Consider the following 22545-nt stretch of genomic DNA (forward strand, 5'->3'; position numbering starts at 1 on the left):
TTGCTTCTTGTCCATGTGACCTCTCCAGCAGGCTTTTTCACATGGTAACAGTGTTCCAAGAGAGCAAGAACAGAGACTGCAAGGCCCCTTGGGCTCAGGCTCAGATCTCACACAGTGTCATTTTTGCCACATTCTATTAGGCAAAACAACTTACAAAGAGTTACATTTTACCTCCCAATGGGAGGTGCTGCAGAGAGTTTGTAGCCATTTGAAATTTACCACAAGGGCTTCCCCTTACACTGAGATAGGAGGAAAGAGGTGAGAATGAATATGAATATAGGTTGTAGAAAGTGACTTGCTTACAGTGAAAGGGGAGAGAAAGAGTGTTGTTGTTAGGTGCCGTCAAGTCAGTTCTGGCTCATAGTGACCCTGTGTACAACAGAATAAAACATTGAAGAGTCCTGTGCCATCCCCACAATTGTTGCTGCGTTTGAGACCACCGATGCACCCACTGTGTCAGTCCATCTCATTAAGGATCTTTCTCTTTTTCGCTGACCCTCTGCCTTACCAAGCATGATGTCCTTCTCCAGGGACTGGTCCCTCCTGATGACATGTCAAAAGTATGTGAGACAGAGCCTTGCCATCCTCACTTCTAAGGAACATCCTGGCTGTACTTTTTCCAAGACAGATGTTCGTTCTCTTGGCAGTGTATGGTATATTCAGTATGCTTCGCCAACACCATAATTCAAAGGCATCAATTCTTCTTCGGTCCTCCTTATTCATTGTCCAGCTTTCACACACATATGAGACGATTGAAAATACTTTGGTTTGGATCAGGTGCACCTTAGTCCTTAAAGCGGCATCTTTGCTTTTTAACACTTGAAAGAGGTCTTTTGCTGTAATTTGCCCAATGCAGTATGTCATTTGATTTCTTGACTGCTGTTTCCATGGGCATTGATTGTGGATCCAAGTAAAATGAAATCTTTAACAACTTCAATACTTCCTCTGTGTATCATGATGTTGCTTATTGGTCCAGTTGTGAGGATTTTTGTTTTCCTTATATTGAGGTATAATTCATACCGAAGGCTGTAGTCTTTGATCTTCATCAGTAAGCACTTCAGCAAAGTTGTGTCCTCTGCATATCTCAGATTGTTAATGAGTCTTCCTCTAATCCTGATGCTGCGTTCTTCATATATAGTCCAGCTTCTTGATTATTTGCGCAGCTACAGACTGAGTAAACATGGTAAAAGCATATAGCCCGACACACACCTTTCCTGATTTTAAACCATGCAGTATCCCCATGTTCTGCTCAGACAACTTCCTCTTGGTCTAAGAGATTTTAATAAAGTAATGTTCCCATAATACCTAACCCTGCATCTTGCTCATAGTAAGCATTCAGTAAATGTTCATTGAATAAATTTTGAGATTTCTCATAACTTTTCTGACATGCCTCAAGAACATGGGTTTAAAAGCTGGTTGTCTTAACTATTTTAACAATATTAAAATTGTAAGTGGTATTCTTTATATTATGTTGTCTGCTTTTGTATATATTATGCACAGGCAAAAAGAGGCCCTCTGATCTCAAAAGACTTACACTTCAGTATACTTTCAGTGCAATTATATTCTTAGTAGCTCCTCTTCCCCGCCCTGTACCTTTGCCTCCCTTCAATGAAAAATATTATAAAATGGAAGAAGACTACAGGAAGGGATTAGAAGTATAATTCAAATGGGACTGACTTTTAGGCTCACCTGCACACCCACCTCTTCATACTTTTATTCAAACTTTTGTGTTTATCCACTGAAAAAATTCTTATTTATCATGAGCTAAAAATACATAGTGTAATTGCTAAGTATTATATATTTAAAGTAGACTTCATTATAAGCAAAATTTGTTATATTTTACCTCTTTCTCTAATCCTGGAAATAGTTTCCCAGAAATCTATAATATCAACCTTATTGTTGTGTAGGGCACAGCTGTCTGCAACTAGCAGTTCTATTTGGGGAGGAAGGATTTTATGCCTTTGCTCCCCAGTGGCAGTAACAAGCTTCTTTTTATTGTTGCTGACATTAAGATAGCTAAAATCAACAGTGAGGTAAACATTTCTTGGGACCATCTGGCAAGGATTTTATCCAAAATATTCTGTAAACACTGACTCCATTTGAGTACCCGGGACCTACTGTCCAGTGGCCATCAAATGCATTTTTATTTCAGTTTTAAGCAGTAATCGAAACAGCAGAAAAGCAGACTGTAGACTCAATCCCTTCCCTTTTCTCTCAAAATGTTTTTAGTTTTATCAGGGCTTCCAGGAAACTTACATTCTCTGAGGGAGCTTACAGTGCCTTATGAAGTCAGCAGTAGAAGTAAATGGGGCCCGAAAAGTTTTAGTCGTTAAGTATATAGCTCGTGGATAGAGCGTATTTAGAATTTCTTCACTTTCTGTTGGGAAATACATTTGCTTAAATCAGAGTCAGAAGATTGAGATTGAGTTTTCTTTCCCTGTACATATCAAAGTTTCTCTGTCGTAATGGTTTGCAGTATGACTTAGTCAAGACTTTTAAAGCCTTTCACAAGAAATGGCAAAGATAGGATCATGATAGGGCACTTTATGCAGTCCCAGAGCTGACTTCTGGAGTTTTCTACAAGCCTGTCTAAAAGGTAATGGCTGGGAATTATTTCAGCTGTGAAGTGCCCAGAGGGATGAATGCTGGTCCTCCTAATGGCCTGTCCGTCCCTCCCCTGGCAATAAATTTTAGAAATTGAAATATAGCTTTGGAGAAAAATGTACTGAAGATTCCTTAAGCTTTTTACAAGACACTCAAAGGCTTTTCACAAGCCAGTGTTCTGCAAATGTGAATTCTTAATGTCTAAACATAAAGGTCTTTGACTGAACTAATTTTAAATGTGAATTTTAATACAGACTGCTTAGAGAAAGGGAGTGCAGCTGGACCATTAAAGCATGGTATTTTGCCATTTTTAAGTAATGGGAAATACTGATTAAGAATGTTATAAAGACCTCAGCGTACATAATGTCATTGTCTTTAATCATAGTCTATGTAACAAAAGCTTTAACTCTATTAAAGACAATGGCATACCCATTATACTGTGGCACTTTTTAATTATTTCCATCCTAAACAGAATATTGAAGAGTTTATTGTCTAAAGGTCAGAATAATGCCCAAGACATGGCCAAGCCCAATGAGTGTCAGATGCATGGAATGTTGGATGACTTCATAGTTATGAAATTATTTCATTTCTCATGATAATTCCTAACTTGCCAAGTTAGTGAATTTTAAGAACTCTGAGAGCAGATTTTAAGATAAATGTGAAATAATCCATACTTTTGGAGTCAGGGACTTCCCTTCAGGCATTAGTTCATATTTGACTTGCTTGACTTACACTTGGGAATAAAATGAGTTAGGACAAGGTCTTAGATACCACATTCTTTTACTGGGAAAGAAAACCAACTTGCACAACTTTGGCTGGCTCATGTTTCTTGTTATACAGGCACTAAGAAGCAGCGGTTGCCATGAAATACTTTATTTAACCTTTACAAAAATGTTTTTTTTAGTATGGCAAGGCAGTTTAGTTAAAGGAAAATAAATAACTCTAAAATTTTTGGTTTTCTTTTACGTCCATCTGTTGACTTTTTTTTTTTTTTTTTTGCTAATTAAAAATTATGGACGATTGTAATTGTCTAAATTGCTATAATGAATAAAAATAGAGATCACATAAAACCACTTGATCTTTTCTTAGGGCACATGTTGGTATGTCTTCTATTTTACATTAAACTAAATTTTACTGAAGGGTAAATATTACATTTGAGAACAATTTTTTTTTTAAGTCTTTATTCAAACTTTGGATAGGTTTCCTTATTATTTGTATCTAGTCTAAATTACTTTTCAAGCAAACATGAGAATTTGACTCACAAACTGTATTTATCCAAATATGAATCAAACCAAACCACAGCTCTGATTTTTTATCTTCCTGGGTTCCATTTATCAGTTCACCTAAATTATTCTTTATTATTTCCACTCAACATCCTGTTATCTCTTCTACTGAAGAGTAGCATCCAACCCAGAGTATGCCTACTGTTGACTATTATTCTGTCAAGAGAGAGTGCCTATACAGTACCAAATCTCCTGGCTATATACAACAATTCAGAGAATTTTTTTGTTTAAAAAAAATATGAATTATTTCATATATTATAGAGAGACCATCCTCTTCTGTACACACATATACTCATACATATCAATGTTCTTTAAATTTTCACTTTTCAACTCTGGTGGTATTAAAGGTAAACGGTATGAAAGACTTTCACAATTCTGAACATAAGGCAGCTGTTAGTACCATATCTTATGTTTTTTTTTTTAGTCACGTATTATTTAACTATAGGGAAGCCTGCACTCTTTGGAAACATCAAAATAGTAAATACATATGATGTTGAAATGATATCTTCAAAACAAGCCTATATATCATTTTACACCTTTTTTACTGCATGAATTTATATCTGATTTTGTAATTGATATGTTCCCCAAAAAGTTATGCATAAATTTTAAAAATAAAATTGTGTCTTTAATGTGCAAGGCAACTTATCCATTAAATCTTTTTACAAAACATTTTTGTGAAGTAAATTATTTTTCTTTAATTTAGATATTCAGTTTTTTAGCAAAGAATAGCCTTTAGGCATCCCATTGCTTCATAGATAATGTATACATCGCAAATGCCACTATTCAGCCTACTCTGGCTTCTTTTTTTAACTTATTTTGTCTAAGTGTAAACTGAACAGAGGCTAATGTCTGATTAGTAAAAAATCATAAATTCTTGAATTTATTTATGAATTATGACTTCTGTTAATTGCTTATGAAAAATAAATATTTTTAAACTTTAAAAGATTCTGTGACTTGGTTATTGGTATGTTGAAACATTGATTAAGCCTTAATGTTTGCTTAGAAATGTACAGCATTTGACATTCTAACATACTCATGGAAATTCGAATGATTTATTTTTACTGAAATGATTGTCATTTGTGTATAATGACACAGTACACTGTTTTAAAGTTATAAAGACTATAGATATAGGAAATGAATAGCATTATTGCAAACAGCCAGACAGCTATGTTCTTGTCCTTGACTTTATTTCGTTGTCTTTCATGCTTCAATTCCTTGTGTTTGTTGATGATTGATGCACTGGGAGGAAATGGCAGTTACTGACCTAAGAGTTTGCTGCCTCTTCACACTCCCTTTCTGTACCACTCGCTCTTGGGCATATACTTGCCCCATCGCTCCCCTTCCCACATTCCCAAGAATACTACACCCATGCCTCTAGGCCACCCCAGAGTAATACCTGACCTCCTAAAATAATTATTTTTGTTCTGGTATGACCTTCTCCTTGCAGGATCAAAATGCAGTGGTTCTATTTAGGTTATAGTCAAAATTATTAGAGGAAAATAAGGTGATAAGTTCATAATATGAAGTTAATTTTCCAAGTTATATTGACAAGGAGTATGACAAGTTACTTGCACAAATAGTTTGAAGCCATAGCTTGCTACTTTTATGACTTGCCTTTGTAATACAGTCAGTATGCTTCGTAGACATTAATTTTGTACAGAAAGAACCACTCCATCCCTGATTGTCACATGACAAGATAGGCTGTCACCTGCTTTTGTTTATTCAGACGTAAATAACCATACTGTAATCTTTTATGGTTCTTCAGCATGTCTTTTTTCGTATTATTTCTTGGGTAAGTTAAACATGTCCTCTAGCCAAACTTCCAACTTCCCCAAGCTGAACACCTACAACATTTTTTTTTTCCTTATTATGTAATTTTTCTTCTCGAATTTTCTGTTTCTCTCACTATATTGTGAACATTTTCAGGGCAAGTAATGTGTCTCATTCCTCTCTATATCCATCATGTATAGTACAGTTAGTTGGGTAATAGTAAATATTTAATAGCTATAGATCCTTAAGCATATTTGCTAAATTAAAAAAATTATTGCCCTAGGGAAAAAAAACCCACATAATCACATTAAAGTTTATGCATACTCATAAATTAAACTTCAATTGCATTAAAGTGAAAGTTCACGCTCTACGAATGATGTGACTGTGTTACACAGCAAGTCAGACTTTGTGCTAGGAGCTGTGGAGGATTCAGAGGTGAACTAAGGGTCATGTCACCCTCTTAGCAGAGTGCCAAAACTGCAAATAGAAAAGCTGTGACTTCGACTAGGACGTCTGGGGAAACTTCATATAGGAGGCTAAATTTGAGTTTTTAAAATAAAAATGTATAATTTCTTTTACCTGAAATGCAGACTCTGTATGCTTTCTATTAGACATTTCTCATTTTAATAACATTAATTTTATCTGATTGTAAAATAATGCATATTTATAATATAAAACTTGGAAATTAAAAGCACACAAAACACAAAGGGGAAATTTAAAGCATATAATTCCACAATCCCGAGCTAATTTCTATCAAATTTTTTTTCCTAGCCTTTTTCTTCCTTAGGAATAGGCATATATACATTTCTTTGCCTGTTTTACAAAAATACTATACACACTTTTTTGTGATGTGTTTTTTCCAGTTAATCTATTGTCAACGTAGATATTTTTAACATTTGTCCGTGTTGTGATTTTTCAGTGGCTTGAAGAGGACTCTGCATTATATGATTACAAGTAGAGACTCTGGAGTGAGCACACCTCAGTTCAAATCTTCCATGGTCCCCTCCTTGTCACTGTGGCCCTGAGCAAGTCAACCTCTCTGTACCCTAGTCTGATTTTTTTATCTGTAAATTGGAACACACAATATCTACCTTATAAAACTGTTTTACAAAATAAAACAGTATATAAATCACTTAGCCAGTGATTGGCATATAAACCAAACCGGTTGCTGTCAGGTTGCTTCCAACTCAGGGCAACCCCATATGTTGTAGAGCAGAGCTGTGCTCCGTAGGGTTCTCAAGGCTGTGACCTTTTGGAGCAGATTGCCAGGACTTTCTTCCAGGGCACCTCTGTGTGGGTTCAAACCGCCAACCTTTCGGTTAGTAGTTGAGCACTTAACCATTTGCAAGATCAGAGACTCCTTGACTTATAGTAAATGTCTAATAAATGATAGCTGTTGTCATTTTTACTGTATTTTATTTGACCAATTTCCTAGTAATGTCAAACTTTCATTATTAAGATAGTACTGAGTAAACGTAAAAAAAAATCTGTGCACACATCTAGGATTATTTCCTTAGGATAAATTCTTATGTAGAGTTGATGAATCTAAGAATATCTGAAACTGAAGATTTTTGATACAAGGATTACCCTGGAACTCTAATTTCTGTTCTAACCAACATTTTGAGTGTACCGGGTTTCCCTCTCCTGTAAAAGGATGTTTTATGCTGATCACACAGTGTATGTGGACTTCATTGAATTCAAACGATCATAAGGGAAAATCTACAAGAGCCCATGTTTTGTGGAAGAGTAAATTACCCAATGTTTGTATGATGGCTGTGAAGCTTTTGTTATATCAGCCCCTGAAAGATTGATTTGGAAAGACTTTCAGAATTTAGCTTTCTTTCTCCTTCTACTACAATAAACTGTACCAGAGTCCAAGTTATCTACTAAAAATAATTCACTTTTATTTATTTCCACATTATCATTGTATTAGGTATAGGATTGTGTCTATACATGCGAAAGGATGTATAAGACTATAATGGCTCCGGTATTAAATCATGGTGACACCAACCATTAGCCGTTATCCCAAAATCTTTCTATTTGGATTTTAGCATTATTTCAGATACTCTGAACATCCCGAATTCAATTAAATCCACTCTTGAAAAAGCAGTAATGAGCAATATATTCCATTTTATTTTTTATGCTAAGTTAGTGGTGTGTGCCATCAGTTCCACTTACACTCATGCATTCAAAACAAGTGATTTAACTTGTTTAATTTGCCTTCCAGATTACATTATTTTGGAAAGACAAGAGTTTCAGGTTTTTGTTTTTGTTTTTCATTTTCACTCATGCTCACCTATTATATCAGTATGGATTTACTTCATGCTTTAATGTCAGTATTGCAGTATCTGAATTATGGATCTGGCTGATTTCTACTTTAATAACGTTATCTGTGTAAAAGAAATGTTCTGTATTGAAAGGCCATTCAAAATGTGAGTCTTTTATAAATATTTCAATTTGACACTCATTTTATGGTACCATTTTATGTGTATCACCACTGAATTTTTTTAATATGTGTTTTGAGCTACTTTTGCTTTCATTAATATTTATTTAATAAATATTTATTGAATGCCTACTACGTGATAAACCCATTGTTGTCAAGTCGATTCCAACTCATAGGGACCCTATAGGACAGAGTAGAACTGCTCCATAAGGTTTCCAAGGAACAGCTGGTAGAGTCCAACTACTGACCTTTTGGTTAGCACCTGAGCTCTTAGCTGCTGTGCCACCAGGGCTCCACTATGTGCTGGAATCTTGGTATATAATGATAAGATTTTAGAAGTTTAAAAAAAAAAAAAGAATTATGGCTTAAGTTTTAACGTTTATGTATGAATTCAATGGTTTATTTCATTTGGATTGCTTATTAATTTTTTAGAACACAAAATTTCTACACTGAATGCAGTAGAGTGGGAAAAAATTTTTTACAACATTGCATATTACTATAGGTAAATTACTATAAAAATTTTTAAAAGACACAAATGAGTCTGAAGATAAATTTTTAATTTTTGGTTTTTGAGTTAGAAATAACCTTGGGAACAGTTTTAAAATGAATAATAAAATACCTAATTTTAGAGAAATGTATCTGGTCCCTTCATCATTTATATTTAAAGATGTAATTTATTTATTTAGTCATCCTCTTTCTCTTCCTTGGTGTACTCTGTTTTTCTAGATTCCATCTTGTTTTTCTTTCCTCCTTCATCAGTCAGTTCAGGAATTCTCTTTTTGGACATGACTGTCGGTGGTCCTCAGAGTTGATCTCCAACCCCCTTATCAGTAATTCAATTTTATTTTGTATTGAAAAAAATCAGTTGAAAGCTGTATATGAGGTCTTCAGTGGAAAAACTACAAATTTAGTCTCGTTTCCAGCACAGCTTTGGGTGGGGGGGGGGGGGTTTCTGCTTGAAAAAAAAGTATATAGCCCCTTGGGCCCTTCCAACAAGGGTGGCCACTCTACAGCCTGCCTTATTGATTAGTATTTCTTTAGTTTCCATTCCCATTGAAAAGTTCAACCAAGTGTGGTTCCTATTTGACTTTTTTCCCCCAATGAGAAATATTAGGCACTAGCTAAGTCAGCCAAAGAGAACGAAAGCCTGGATTGAAAAGATGGTTAAGGAAGTGAGTTGGTAAGGGAAACCCTTAACAGAGGTGAAAGAAAATGTCCAAATCCATAAGAGCAATAAAAATACTTTGGAATCTGGGCAAAAGGGATAGTTTTGTTTTGGTAAAAATGTTGTTGTTGGGTGCCATTGAGTCAATTCTGACTCATGGCAACCCTATATACAGCAGAACAAAACACTGCCTGGTCCTGCACCATCCTTACAGTCGTAGCTATATTTTGAGCCCATTGTTGCAGCCACTGCATCAATCCATCTCATTGAGGATCTTCTTCTCTTTCCCTGACCCTCTACTTTACCAAGCATGATGTCCTTCTCCAGGGACTGGTAAAAAATATAACAAACATTTGCCAGTTCAACAATTTCTACATATATAATATTGCGTTCATCAAGTTTTGCAACAATAACTGCTATCCTTTTCCAGATTATCTCACCACCTAAACATTGACTCCTTCCCACCCTGGTAATCACTGAAGTTTAGTCCCTATATATTTGCCTGTTTCATATAAGTGGGATTATACAATATGTGTCCTTCTATGACTGACTTATTTCCAACTAGGTTATTTCAAACTCAGTTTAATGTTTTCAGGGTTCACCCATGTTGTAGCTTGTATCAGGACTTCATTCCTCTTTATGGCTGAGTAATATTCCACTCTATGTATATACCACATTTTGTTTATCCATTCGTCTAAAAATGGGCATTTAACTTGTTTCCACCTTTTGGTTATTGTGAATATTGCTGCAGTGAACACTGGTGTACAAGTTTCTGTTTGTGTTCCTGCTTTCAGTTCTTTGAATATATACCTAGAATTGGGATTGCTGGGTCATGTGGTAGATCCATGTTTAAATTTTCAAGGAACCACCAAACTGTTTACCACAGTGGCTGTACCATTTTGCATTCCCACTAGCAATGATTGAGAGTTCCAATTTCTCCATATCCTCACCAACACCTGTTATTTTCCTTTTGTTTGTTTGTTTATCTTAGCCATTCTAGAAGGGGTGAAGTCGTATCTCATTGTGGTTTTCATATGCATCTCCCTAATGACTAATGACATTGAGCATATTTTCATGTGCTCGATGGCCAAATGTCTATTCAAGTCCTTTACTTGTTTTTTTTAAAATAATTTATTTTTGTTGCCCTTGAGAATATACACAGCAAAACATATACCAAATTCAGCAGTTTCTACATGTACAATTCAGTGATATTGACTACATCTTTGAGTTGTGCAGTCATTTTCACTCTTTCTGAGTTGTTTCTCCTCTATTAACATAAACTCACTGCCCAGTAAGGTTCCTATCTAATCTTCCAAGTTGTTGTGTCAGTTTGATCCCATATAGATAGATCTTAAAAGAGCATAATGCTCAAGACAGACATTCTTTGCTAGTTAAGAAAAACTGGTTTGGTTTTAAGAAGGCTTCAGGGAATATTTTCGATTTAAGGTTTAACAGTTATCTCAGGGCAATAGTTTTGCGGGTTCATCCAGCCTCTGTGGTTCCAGAAAGTCTGAATTCATCAAAAATTTTATTCTGTTCTGCATTTTCCCCCTTTTCATCAGGATTCTTCTATGGAATCTTTGGTCCATATGTTCAGTAATGGTAGCCAGGAAGCATCCAGTTCTTATGGTCTCATGGCAAAGGAAGTAGTTGTTCACGAAGGCAGTTAGCTACTTATTCAGGAAATGGATGTGTGTCCTTTGCTCATTTTTGATTGGGCTGTTTGTCTTTTCCTCGTTAAGTTCTAAGAGTCCTTTATATATTCTACGCGTTAAACCCTTATCAGATATATGGTTCCCCAGAATTTTCTCCCAATCTGTATGTTGTCTCTTCACTTTGTTGATAAAGTCTTTGATGCCCAAAAGTTGTTAATTTTGATGTAGTTCAATTTATCTATTTTGCCTTTTTTTGCTTGTGCTTTTGGTATCACATCTAAGAATTGTTAAAAAAAAAAAAAAAAAACCACGTCTCAAAGCATTATCCCTGTGTTTTCTTCTGCTAGTTTTATAGTTTTAGATCTCACATTTAGGTCCTTGATTTATTTTGAATTAATTTTCATATGTGGTGTGAGATATGGATCCAGCTTTATTCTTTGCATGTGAAAATCCAGTTTTCCCAGGCATTATTACAGAGGTTTTTTTTTCCTCATTTAATGTACTTAGCACCCCTGTTGAAAATCAGTGACCATAGATGTATGGGTTTGTTCCTGAACTCTCAGTTCTATTCCATTAGTCTGCCATTATACCAGTACCAGGCTGTTTTGATTACTGTAGATTTATAATATGTTTTGAAATCTAGAACTGTGAGTCTTTCTACATTTTCTTTTCTTGAATTTTCAATGAAAGTTTACACAGCAAGTTAGGTTCCCATTTGCCTTAGGCTGGGTTCTCTAGAGAAGCAAAACCAGTAAAGTATATGTGTGTAGAGAGAGTTATTTATATCAAGGAAATGGTTCACATGGTTGTAGAGGCTGGAATGTCCCACGTCCGTGGGTTAGGCTGGAGGCTTCTCCTGATTTACATAGCCACAGGGGCTAGTGAACCCAAGATTGGCAGGTCAGAGAGCAGGACTCTTGCTCAGAGGCTAGAAAGATTGACAAATCCCAGGGTCGGCAGGCAAGACCGCAGTTAAGGTGTTAGCTTAGTTCCCAAGAACCAGAGGTCAGATGCACAGGAGCCTGGTTCAGGATCCAAAGCAAGCAAAAGCCCATGAGCCTTGCCAGAATGTCCACTTATATTCAGTGGAGGCCACATGCTAAAGGAAACTGTCTTTCAACTGACACAGCAGATCCCATCATGGAAGTGATCACATTATATCATACCTCATCGTGGAAGTGATCACATCATCATACAACTACCAAACCACTGGGAATCATGGCCCAGCCAAGTTGACACACAACCTTAACCATCACACCATTTGTCAATTTCTGCACAAATTGTTCAGTGACATTAGTTACATTAATCACAGTGTGTCAGCATTCTCTTTGTGTTTGGTTTGTTCAATTTTTAGTACTCTAGTTTTCCTGTAGCTTTGTCTTCTCCTCTATTGAGTAATTGTTTACCTTTTGGTCTCACAGATGGTTTTTAAGTAGAGCACCAATCATGTGGATAATATCCTTTATTTTGTGTGCCACTCTGCTGTTTGTCTAAAAGGTGGTCTTGGGATAGGCTTCATTTTAGGTTTAAAGAATTTCTCAGGGCGATAGTCTCAGGAAGTCTTCTGTTCTCTACTGTCCTAGTCTTTCTGGATTTTTTTTTTTTTTTTTTAAGAATTTGAGTTCTGCCTCACATTTTCCTCTGATTTTATCTGAGACCATCTGTTGTCACCCCAGTCAGAACGGTCAGTTGTTGTAGCCAGGCACCATCTAGTTCTGGTCTCAGGATAGGTGAGGTTGTGGCTCATGTATGCTTGTTCCTTTTCTGAGCTTTTGGTTACCTTCTTACTGTTTTGCTTTTGGCGAATAGAGACCCATAGTTGTGTCTTAACTGGCCACTCCCAAACTTTTAAGATCCCCAGATGCTACTCGCTTCACTAGGATACAAATCATGATTAACTATGTTATGCCAATTCACTGAGTTGTCCCATGAGACTATGGTCTTAAGCTTTCAAACCCAGAAAACTAATCTTGGGAGGTTTTTGGTTATGTCTAAGGAATATCCGTATTTCTGTCTTCAGTGAACATATTTGCCTGCACCCACACATTTGTATTTACAAGATACTTCTATCTGTTCTAATCTGTGTAAACACCTGTACCTACCCATATGACTCATTTTTACTTTGGTTATGCTGTACTCACTACATCCACATTCAGTGCCACTTTTCCCATTACCAAAAATAACCAGTGTCTACAATCTAAAGCATACTTCTCTTGCCCCCCCCTCACAGCCACCAATGAACATTAATCTCTCTTTATATATCTTTTCTTCTTTTCTTATAAAAGAGGGGTCATACAATATTTGTTCACATATGCTTGACTTATTTCACTTTGCTTTATGCCCTCCAGGCCCATCCATGTTACATGTTTTGCAGACTCACCGTTGTTCTTTATGGTTGTAAAGTGTTACAGATTGAATTGTGTCCCCCTAAAATTTGTATCAACTTGGATAGGCCATGATTCCCAGTATTGTGTGGTTGTCTACCATTTTTTGATCTGATGTGATTTTCCTGTGTGTTGTAAATACTACCTCTATGATGTTAATGAGGCAGGATTAGAGACAGTTATGCTAATGAGGCAGTATTCAGTCTACAGGATTAGGTCGTATGATGAGTCAGTCTCTTTTGAGATATAAAAGAGAATCGAGCAGAGAGGAGTGGGACCTCATTACCACCAAGCAAGAAGACCCAAGGACGCACATGTCCTTTGGACCTGGGGTCCTTGCTCTAAGAAGCTCCTAGACCAGGGGAAGATTGAAGACAAGGACATTCCCCCAGAACTAACAGAGAGAAGCCCTCCCCTGGAGCTGGCCCTGAATTTGGACTTCTAATCTCCCAGACTGTGAGAGAATAAATCTGTTTGTTAAAGCCATCCACTGTGGCATTTTTGTTAATAGCAGTACTAGATAACTAAGACATATAGTATTCCATTGTATGTATGTACCACAGTTTGCTTATCCATTCATTCATTGATGGGCACTTCGATTGTTTCCATTTATTTGCTACTGTAAATAAAGCAGCAGTGAACATAGGCGTGCATATGTCTGTTCATGTCATTGTTTTTAGGACTCCAGGGTATATATCTGGAGCCCTGGTGACACAGTTGTTAGGAGCTTCAACTGCTAACCAAGAGGTCAGCAGTTGGAATTCACCAGCCGCTCCTTGGAAACCCTATGGGGCAGTTCTACTCTATCCTATAGGGTCGCTGTGAGCCAAAATCAACTCAACATCACTAGGTTTAGGGTATATAGCTAGGAATGGGACTGCTAGATCATAGGGTGGTTCTATTTCTAGTTTTATGAGAAGGCGCCTTACCATTTTCCATAGTGGTTGTACCATTTTACAGTCCCACCAGCAATGGATAAGGGTTCCAGTCTCCCCACTTCCTCACCAGCATTTGTTGTTATCTGTTATTTTTCAATCAGTGCCATTTTAGCCAAAGTAAAATGGCATCTTGTTGTAGTTTTGATTTGCGTCTCTCTTACAGCTAATGATCGTGAACATCTTTTCATGTGTTTGTTGACTGCTTAGGTGTCCTCTTTGGTGAAGGTTCTGTTCATGTCCTTTGCCCATTTTGTGATTGGGTTGTTTGTCTTTTTGTAGTTGAGTTGTTGCAGTTTTCTGTAGATTTTAGAGATTAGACCCTTATCAGATAAGTCATTTCCAAAGATTTTTCCCAGTCTGTGGGTTGTCCATTCATTCTTTTAATAAAGTCTTTTGATGAGCATAAGTTTTTAATTTTAATGAAGTCCCATTTATCTCTTTTGTCTTCTTCTTTTCATGCATTCGTTATGTTTGTTATCCTATTTTTACAAAAGATCAGGTCCCATAGTTTTCTCCCAGGAATTTTATGGTTTTACGTTTAACATTTAGTCTTTGATCCATTTTGAGTTAGTTTTTGTGTATGGTGTGGGGTATGGGTCCTGTTTTATTTTTCTGCAAGTGGCTATCCAGTTTTACCAGCACCCTTTATTAGGGACTGTTTCTACCCCACTGAATGGACTTTGATCTCTTGTTGAAAATCAGTTGTCCACAAATGGCTGGGTTTAATTCTGAGTTCTCAATTCTGTTCACCCGGTCTGTGTGTCTATTGTTGAACCAATAAATACCATGCTGTTTTGTTCACAGTGACTGTATAGTATGTTTTGCTATCAGGGAGTGTGAGGCTTCCTGCTTTGTTCTTTTTCTTCAGTATAGCTTTGGCTATTTGGGGTTTCTTTCCATTCCATATGAAGTTGGTTGTTAGTTTTTTCCATTTCAGTGAAGATTGCTATCGGGATTGCATTCTATCTGTAGATCACTTTAGGTAGAATTGGCATTTTCACCGTTTTAAGCCTTCCAATCCATGAGAACAGGATGTCTTTCCATTTTTCTGGTAACGTTTTATATAATTTTCATTGTATAGGTATTTTATGTCCCTGGTTAAGTTAATTCCTGGGCAATTTATTGATTTGGGGGCCATTGCAAATGGTATTGTTTTCTCGATTTCTTTTTCGGAGTAGTCTTTGTTAGTATATAGAAACCCAGTTGATTTATGTGTGTTGATCATGTACCTGCAACGTTGCTAACTTCTTCTATTAGTTCCAGCAGTTTTCTTGTGAAATCTTTAGGGTCTTCTGTGTATAGGACCATGTCATCTGCAAATAGAGAGAGTTTTACCTCTTCATTTCTGGTGTGGATACCTGTTATTTCTCTTTCTTGTCATATTGCTCTGACAAGGACTTCCAGTACAATGTTGAATAAAAGTGTTGATAATGGGCATCCTTGTCTCATTCCCGTTCTCAAAGGAACGGCTCTCAGCCTTTCTTTGCTGAGTATAGTGTTGGCTATTGGTTTTGCATATATGCTCTTAATTATGTTGAGAAATTTCCTTTCTATTCCTATTTTGCTAAGAGTTTTTATTAGTTTTTCTGCATCAATTCATATGATCGTATAGTTCTTATCCTTTGTTTTATATGTGGTAGATTACATTAAATGATTTTCCTAATGTTGAACAACCCTTATAATCCTGGTATGAGCCCCCAGCTGATTATGACATGTGACTTTTTTTTTTTACATGTTGCTGAAGTCTGTTGGCTAGAATTTTGTTGAGATTTTTTACATCTGTGTTCATAAGGGGTATTGGTCTGTAATTTTCTTCTTTTGCGATGTCTTTGCCTGATTTAGGTATCAGGGTTATTCTGGCTTCATAAAAGAGTAGTGTTCTTTCCTCTTCTCTATTTTTGAAGAGCTTGAGTAGGATTGGTTTCCACTCTTCTCCATATGTTTAGTAGAATTCTCCAGTGTAACTATCTGGTCCTGGGTTTGTTGTTGTTGGAAGTTTTTTGATGACATCTTCAATCTCTTCTTTTGTTTGTAACAGGTCTGTCTGAATTTTCTATGTCTGTTTCTGTTAGTTTGGGTAGGTAGTGTATTTTTAGGAATTTGTCCATTTCTTCTAGGTTTTTCAAATTTGTTGTAGTACAGTTTTTCATAGTTAACAATTATGATCTTCTTTATGTCTGTCGAATTGGTTGTAATGTCACCAGTTTCATTTCATAATTTGGTTTTTTGCCACTTCTGCTTTTTTTTCCTTTAGTCAACCTAGCCAGTGGTTTGTCTGTTTTATTGATTCTTTCAAAGAATCAACTCCTAATTTTGTTGATTCTATTTTTTTTTTTCCTGATAGCTTTTGTCTTCTTTTACTCTCCTTTTCTATTTGTTCAAGTTCTTGATTTAAGTTAATGATTTTGGCTCTTCTTTTTTAATGTAAGCATTTATTTCTATGAATTGTCCTCTGAGTACTGCTTTTGCTGTGTCCCAAAGGTTTTGGTATGTTGTATGTTCATTTTCATTAGATTCTAGAAATTTTTTAATTTTACTTTTGACTTCTTCTATGACCCGATTGTTTTTTTTAATAGTGTATTATTTAGTTTCCATGTATTTTTTCCTGTTGTTGATGTCCAGCTTCATACCATTATGGTCAGAGAAGATGCTTTGTATGATTTCAGTCTTTTTAAATTTGTTGAGACTTGTTTTATGTCCTAGCATATGGTCCATTCTGGAAAATGATCCATCTGCACTGGAGAAGAATGTATATTGTTCTGATGCTGGGTGTAGTGTTCTCTATATGTCCATTAGGTCCATTTGGCTTACGTTTTAAGTTCTCAGTGTCCTTAGTGATCTTCTTTTTAGATGATCTGTCTATAATTGAAAGTGATGTGTTGAAGTCCCCTACTGTCATTGTGGAGTTGTCTATTTCTCCTTTCATATTAATCAGTATTTGTTTCATAATTGTTTCATAATTCAATATAGACATAATTTTTATGTCTTCTTGCTGGATTGACCCTTTTATTATCCTGTAATGTCCTTCTTTATCTCTTGTAATAGATTTTGATTTAAAGTCTATTTTATCTGATATAAGTATGGCCACCCCTGCCCATTTTTGTTTACTGGGTGCATGGAATATTTTTCTCCATTCTTTTATTTTCAGTCTGTTTGGGTCCTATGTCTCTAGATTGCTTTGCTTAGTGTTGACATCTTAAAAATATTAAGTCATCAGTCCATAAACATGGAATGTCCTTCCATTTATTTAGGTCTTTTTCTTTTAGTAATGATTTATAGTTTTCAATGTACAAGTCTTTCACCTTCCTGGTTAAACTTATTCCTAGATGTTTTATTCTTTTATATGCTATTGTCAATGGAATTGTTGCCTTAATTTCGTTTTCAGAAAGCCTATTGCTGATGCATAGAAACCCAACTGATTTTTATGGGTTAGGATAGTGATCTTTTGGTAACCCCATTGCTTTCTATTCCCTCATATTTCTGGCTCACATTACTTCTCATCCTGACTATTGGAATTGTCTTCCTGCCTCCACATATCCCTGTTATTCTTCTGTCAACACATTGCTTACCTATAAAAAAAAAAAAAAATTTTGTGTGTTTTTTTTAACCTATAAAAAAAAAATTTTTTTTACCTATACAGAAGCCTAAATACCTATCCACTAATTCCTGAGTAAAGTGCACATTCCTTACCTTAGTACATCAATGCCAGCCACAATTTAGATCTACCTGTCAGACCTTATCCCCCTGTCCTTCTTTCATGTTCCCTTTTCTTCAGGCAGTCTAGACTATTAACTTTGCGCCATACATGCCTTCTACTTTTACATCTCATCTTGTTCTTTTGGCCTCGAAAGGAACTCTCATCTTTGCCAGTTGAAATCCTACCCAAACTCTGAGACCCAAATGTTTCATGAAGTTTTCCTAATCACAACAGCTTGGAACAGACCCTTCTTTGTTTGAACTCCTGTAACACTTTGTACTTCTCCCAAGGCCACTTGTGCATGTCTTATTTTCCCTACAGTATCATAGTTCCTAACTGGGCAGAAAACAACATTTCTTCCTTCTTATCTCCTCCATAGTATCTGACATATTGCCTTTCTTATAGTGCTGAGTAATGAAAATGTATTGAATGATAGAATAGGATAGTCTAACATAAGTTTCATACTTTTTATGGCTGATTTTTTTTTTATTGTGCTTTAGATGAAGGTTTACAAAGCAAATTAGTTTCTCATTAAACAGTTAATACATACACTGTTTTGTGACATAGGATGCCAACCCCATGACATGTCAGTGCTCTCCCTTTCTTTACCTTGGGTTCTCCATATCCATTCATCCAGCTTTCCTGTCCCCTCCTGTCTTCCCTTCCTTGCCCCTGGGCTGGTTTGCCCATTTAATCTCATTTTGTTTTATGTGCCTGTCTAATCTTTGGCTGAAGGGTGAGCTCAGAAGTGACTTCAGCACTAAGTTTAAAGGGTGCCCAGAAGCCATACTCTCAGTATTTCCCCAATCTCTGTCAGACCAGTAACTGTGGTCTTTTTTGTGAGTTAGAATTTTGTTCTACGTTTTTCTCCAGCTCTGTCTGGGACCATCTGTTGTCATCCCTGTCAGAGCAGTCAGTGGTGGCAGCCAGGCACCATCTAGTTGTGCTGGACTCAGTGTGGTGGATTAGACCTAATTTTTGTAGGACCTTCCATATCAAAATAAAAATAGATATATAAATATTTGTTAAGAAATGGACTTTTCAGTACAGGTAGCCCCTGACTTACAACATATTCTAGTTACAACAAATTGAATTTATCACCATCTGGATTTTTGTTTGTTTCTTTGTTTTTTATACATCTTACTGTTAGTAATATGTACTACATACAATGTTAAAATATACCTATAAGTTTATAGGTAATGTTTCCAACCCCCAAAGACAAATAAAGATCAGATTTATAAAGATACTGGTAATAAAAGAGGGTAATAATGAAAACTAAAAAAAATCAGGTATCTGAGTTAACGTCAGAACCAACTTATGACGGGGTTGTTGGAGTACAACCTGATCATAAGTTAGGGACTACTTATATGTGTAGCAGTGGAATTTAGTGAACAGAGCCTCCCATCTTCACTTGATATCCAGGGGTATCTGAACACTGCCGTTCCAGTGCCCAAACCCAGTGCCATAGGTCCACAGTCATTGGTGATGACAGCAGGGGTTGATACAGCATAGGAAGGAGGACTAGAGCACCCCTGGGGCTCCTGAGTTCCTTTTGTAGGTTAATTCTTTTCCTAATAAATTATACACATCTAATCACGGGTTAATTGCCAATAATTGGCAAGAAGTCCAGACAGAATGTTCCTTAGAAGGATGGCGAGACTTCATCTCAAGTACTTTGGACATGTTTTCAGGAGGGACCAGTCCCTAGGAAGGACATCGTGCTTGGTAAAGTAGAGGGTCAGTGAGAAAAAGGAAGACCTTCATGGAGATGAATTGACACAGTGGCTGCAACAGTGGGTTCAAACATAGCAATGGCTGTGAGGATGGCCCAGGATTGGGCAGTGTTTTATTCTGTTGTACACAGGGTTGCTGTGAGTTGGAACTGACTCGACAGCACCTAACAACAACAAAAACAATTGCCAGTAATATTTAGATGCTTTTTAACAGTAGACCAAACATTACAGATATTCAACTGACAATGCACGTGGTAATAAGTGTTATAAATATTACCTCCCCCCTCAGCTTTTCTTTGTGAACTAAATCCAAATGTGTCTGAATTTCCATAATTCAAAGAAAATGCCTGTGCCATCATTCTGGGAACAAATACCTGCCAAGCAAAACCTGACAGAATATTGCTTGGTGACATTCACTCATTAAAAGCTGTATACAGAGTCGGCAGCTATCTAAAACTGAGCTCATATGTAAATGCGAACACTCCTCAATTAAAGCTAGTTTGTGTAGACTAAATTTTTCTTCAGAGTCCCTGGAATTTTCAGGAAAAATACAGCTAAGCTTGATCTTAAGTACCTTGCCTCGTATTTTTTTGTCATCCCCAACTACCAGTCTCTCCAAAGAAAACATCTTTTCTTGTTTCTTCAGTTTTGTGTGTGCCCTGAGCTTTATTTCCAATCGATGCTATAAAAAAAAAAAAAAAACTTAAATAGTTCCAAATGCCACTATTGTTTTTTTTTTTTTTTTCTATAACTAATATTTAAACATCAAAGATACTCTGGTACTTTTATGTTGTAGAGTGTATATAAGACCATATTTTCCCTAAAGATATTTGCTGTCTAGAATTTTTTTCTTCTTTTAACTGTTAGCCTTGTTTTTTAGAAATCATATGAATCATACCCTTTTGATTTCAGAGGATCACTGGTAGTTGTGTAAAGAAGAACTATAATGGGGCCATATTAAAAGCAGAAAGATAGGAGATTTTTAAAAATACTTTATTTAAATATTTTAATATGAAAAACCTACCTTAATCAGCCACCGAAAATCATTGTGATAACCAGTAACGTTGGAAAATTTTAAAACTTAAAGACTTAAGTAGCATCCCTCTTCATGCTAATGGAGTCTGTGGGTGGTGTTAACAGTTACTGCTGCTAACTGAGGATGGCACTGGGTGGAACTGAAAGGTTGGGGGTTTGAGATCACCCAGAGTCTCCTTGGAAGAAAGACCTGGCATCTATTTTAGAAAAATCAGCCATTGAGAATCCTATGGACATAGTTCTAACCTCATGTCCATGGGGTCACCATGAGTCGGAATCAACAGCAAGTGTTGCCTACTGCTAAAACTAGAAAATCCTTTATGTATTTATTTTAAGGGTCTCTGTGTTGGAATCCACTTGATGGCAATTTACAGGATTATATGTAGTTCTTATAGAATGTTTTCAAAGTTTTGTTCACTCTATTAATTGGGAAAGTGTTTCATGAGATTAGCCTTTGGTTACCTCTTTGAAAATGTATGCGTCTTGTGAAGGAAATTTTGTGTCATATAAATATTTTTCTTAGAATGCCAGTTTTACTTCCTTATAATTATTAATCATACAGAATATTGTTTATTTTAAATATGTATCCTAAAGGATAAATAATTATTATGTTTTGTTTAGAATACCTGTTTAGTTAAACTAATTTTCTTAGCTGCAGTTAGCCGGTAGGAGTAAGAAAAGTATTTGAATGACCGTGAAAGAAATCCAGATGTAACCAAAAGTGGTGACAATATATAAAGAAATAAATATAGGGACCAGAAGACTGAATCGGTAAAACTTACAATGAATACATACCAAAAAAAAAGTAGGAAGTACGAAGACATTTTCTTTTATATTCAAAAATTAGAGGTATTTCTAATTTGATACATGTGATCTTCTCATAAAGAGCATATTAAATGAACTACATCTTCAAATTGCTATTTTGTTCTTTATCTAAAAAAAACATAGGAAATGGCAATTTAGGCAATTTAGGGCCACAAACCAAATTTATCTTTAATTACTGTCTAGCCACAAAAAGGAATGAATTTTTATCAGCCAAGACCAAGGTTCTTTGATCTCACGTTTTAATCTTCTTGTCCTCCAGATGAATGAAATGGTCTTTTCTCAAATGTTCAACAGGCCTTTTACCATTTGATAGGACAGTTAATTTTTAAGAAGGTTTAAAATGTGATCTGAAAACCACAATGACTCTATGTGGCGTATTTGCTATTCTTAACCTGGTTGAATAAGCTGGAAGTGGATGAATAATGCAGGTTGGAAAGAAAACAGATGCTAAATATTACAAATAAGAAGGTTTCCAGCAATGAGACTTTCATTTTAGGACTAGATTTTTGTTGGCACTTTTGGCATTATGACAATTATTGGTTTTTCTTTCCAGCTGTTACACATCTGTATTGAAGGTTGGGGCAATTGGCGTTGGTCAGAGCCCTTCAGTGTGGACCATGCCGGGACTTTTGTTAGAACAATTCAATACAAGGGTCGAACTGCTTCACTTATCATCAAGGTTCAACACCTCAGTGGAGTGCAAAAACAGGTAAGTTTCCTTGTGTTCCCAACTCAGACAACTCTTAATTTGATGTACTGCAGGAGAGACTTAGAGAAATGAAAATAACTCATAATAATGTAAAACACTCACTGTGGTTATGCTTGGTTATGCCTATAGTACCAGGCACGTGAGCACATAATAAGCACTCGTTGATGATCATGGTGATGATGGCATCAAACCCCTTGTCCAATATCTTTTATAAGAGCTGCTAACGAGCAGTAAAATTTTGCTGATTTTCGTCTCACCTCTTCTCCCTGTCACCACCTACCTTCTGGTAGAGGTGCTAATAACC

General features: G+C 36.1%; 1 protein-coding gene across 11 annotated transcripts in view; it reads left to right on the forward strand.

Moving 5' to 3' along the window:
* The window catches only part of VPS13B (vacuolar protein sorting 13 homolog B), a 916907-nt gene that overhangs the window by 830889 nt on the left and 63473 nt on the right, over positions 1-22545 (forward strand). For all 11 annotated transcript variants that reach the window (XM_064267936.1, XM_064267938.1, XM_064267934.1 and 8 more), the window contains one exon: positions 22086-22241. In XM_064267936.1, coding sequence (XP_064124006.1) covers positions 22086-22241 — 156 coding nt within the window. The remainder of the gene's footprint in view (positions 1-22085; positions 22242-22545) is intronic.

The sequence above is a fragment of the Loxodonta africana genome, chromosome 14, assembly GCF_030014295.1.
Source record: "Loxodonta africana isolate mLoxAfr1 chromosome 14, mLoxAfr1.hap2, whole genome shotgun sequence".
Lineage (NCBI taxonomy): Eukaryota > Metazoa > Chordata > Mammalia > Proboscidea > Elephantidae > Loxodonta > Loxodonta africana.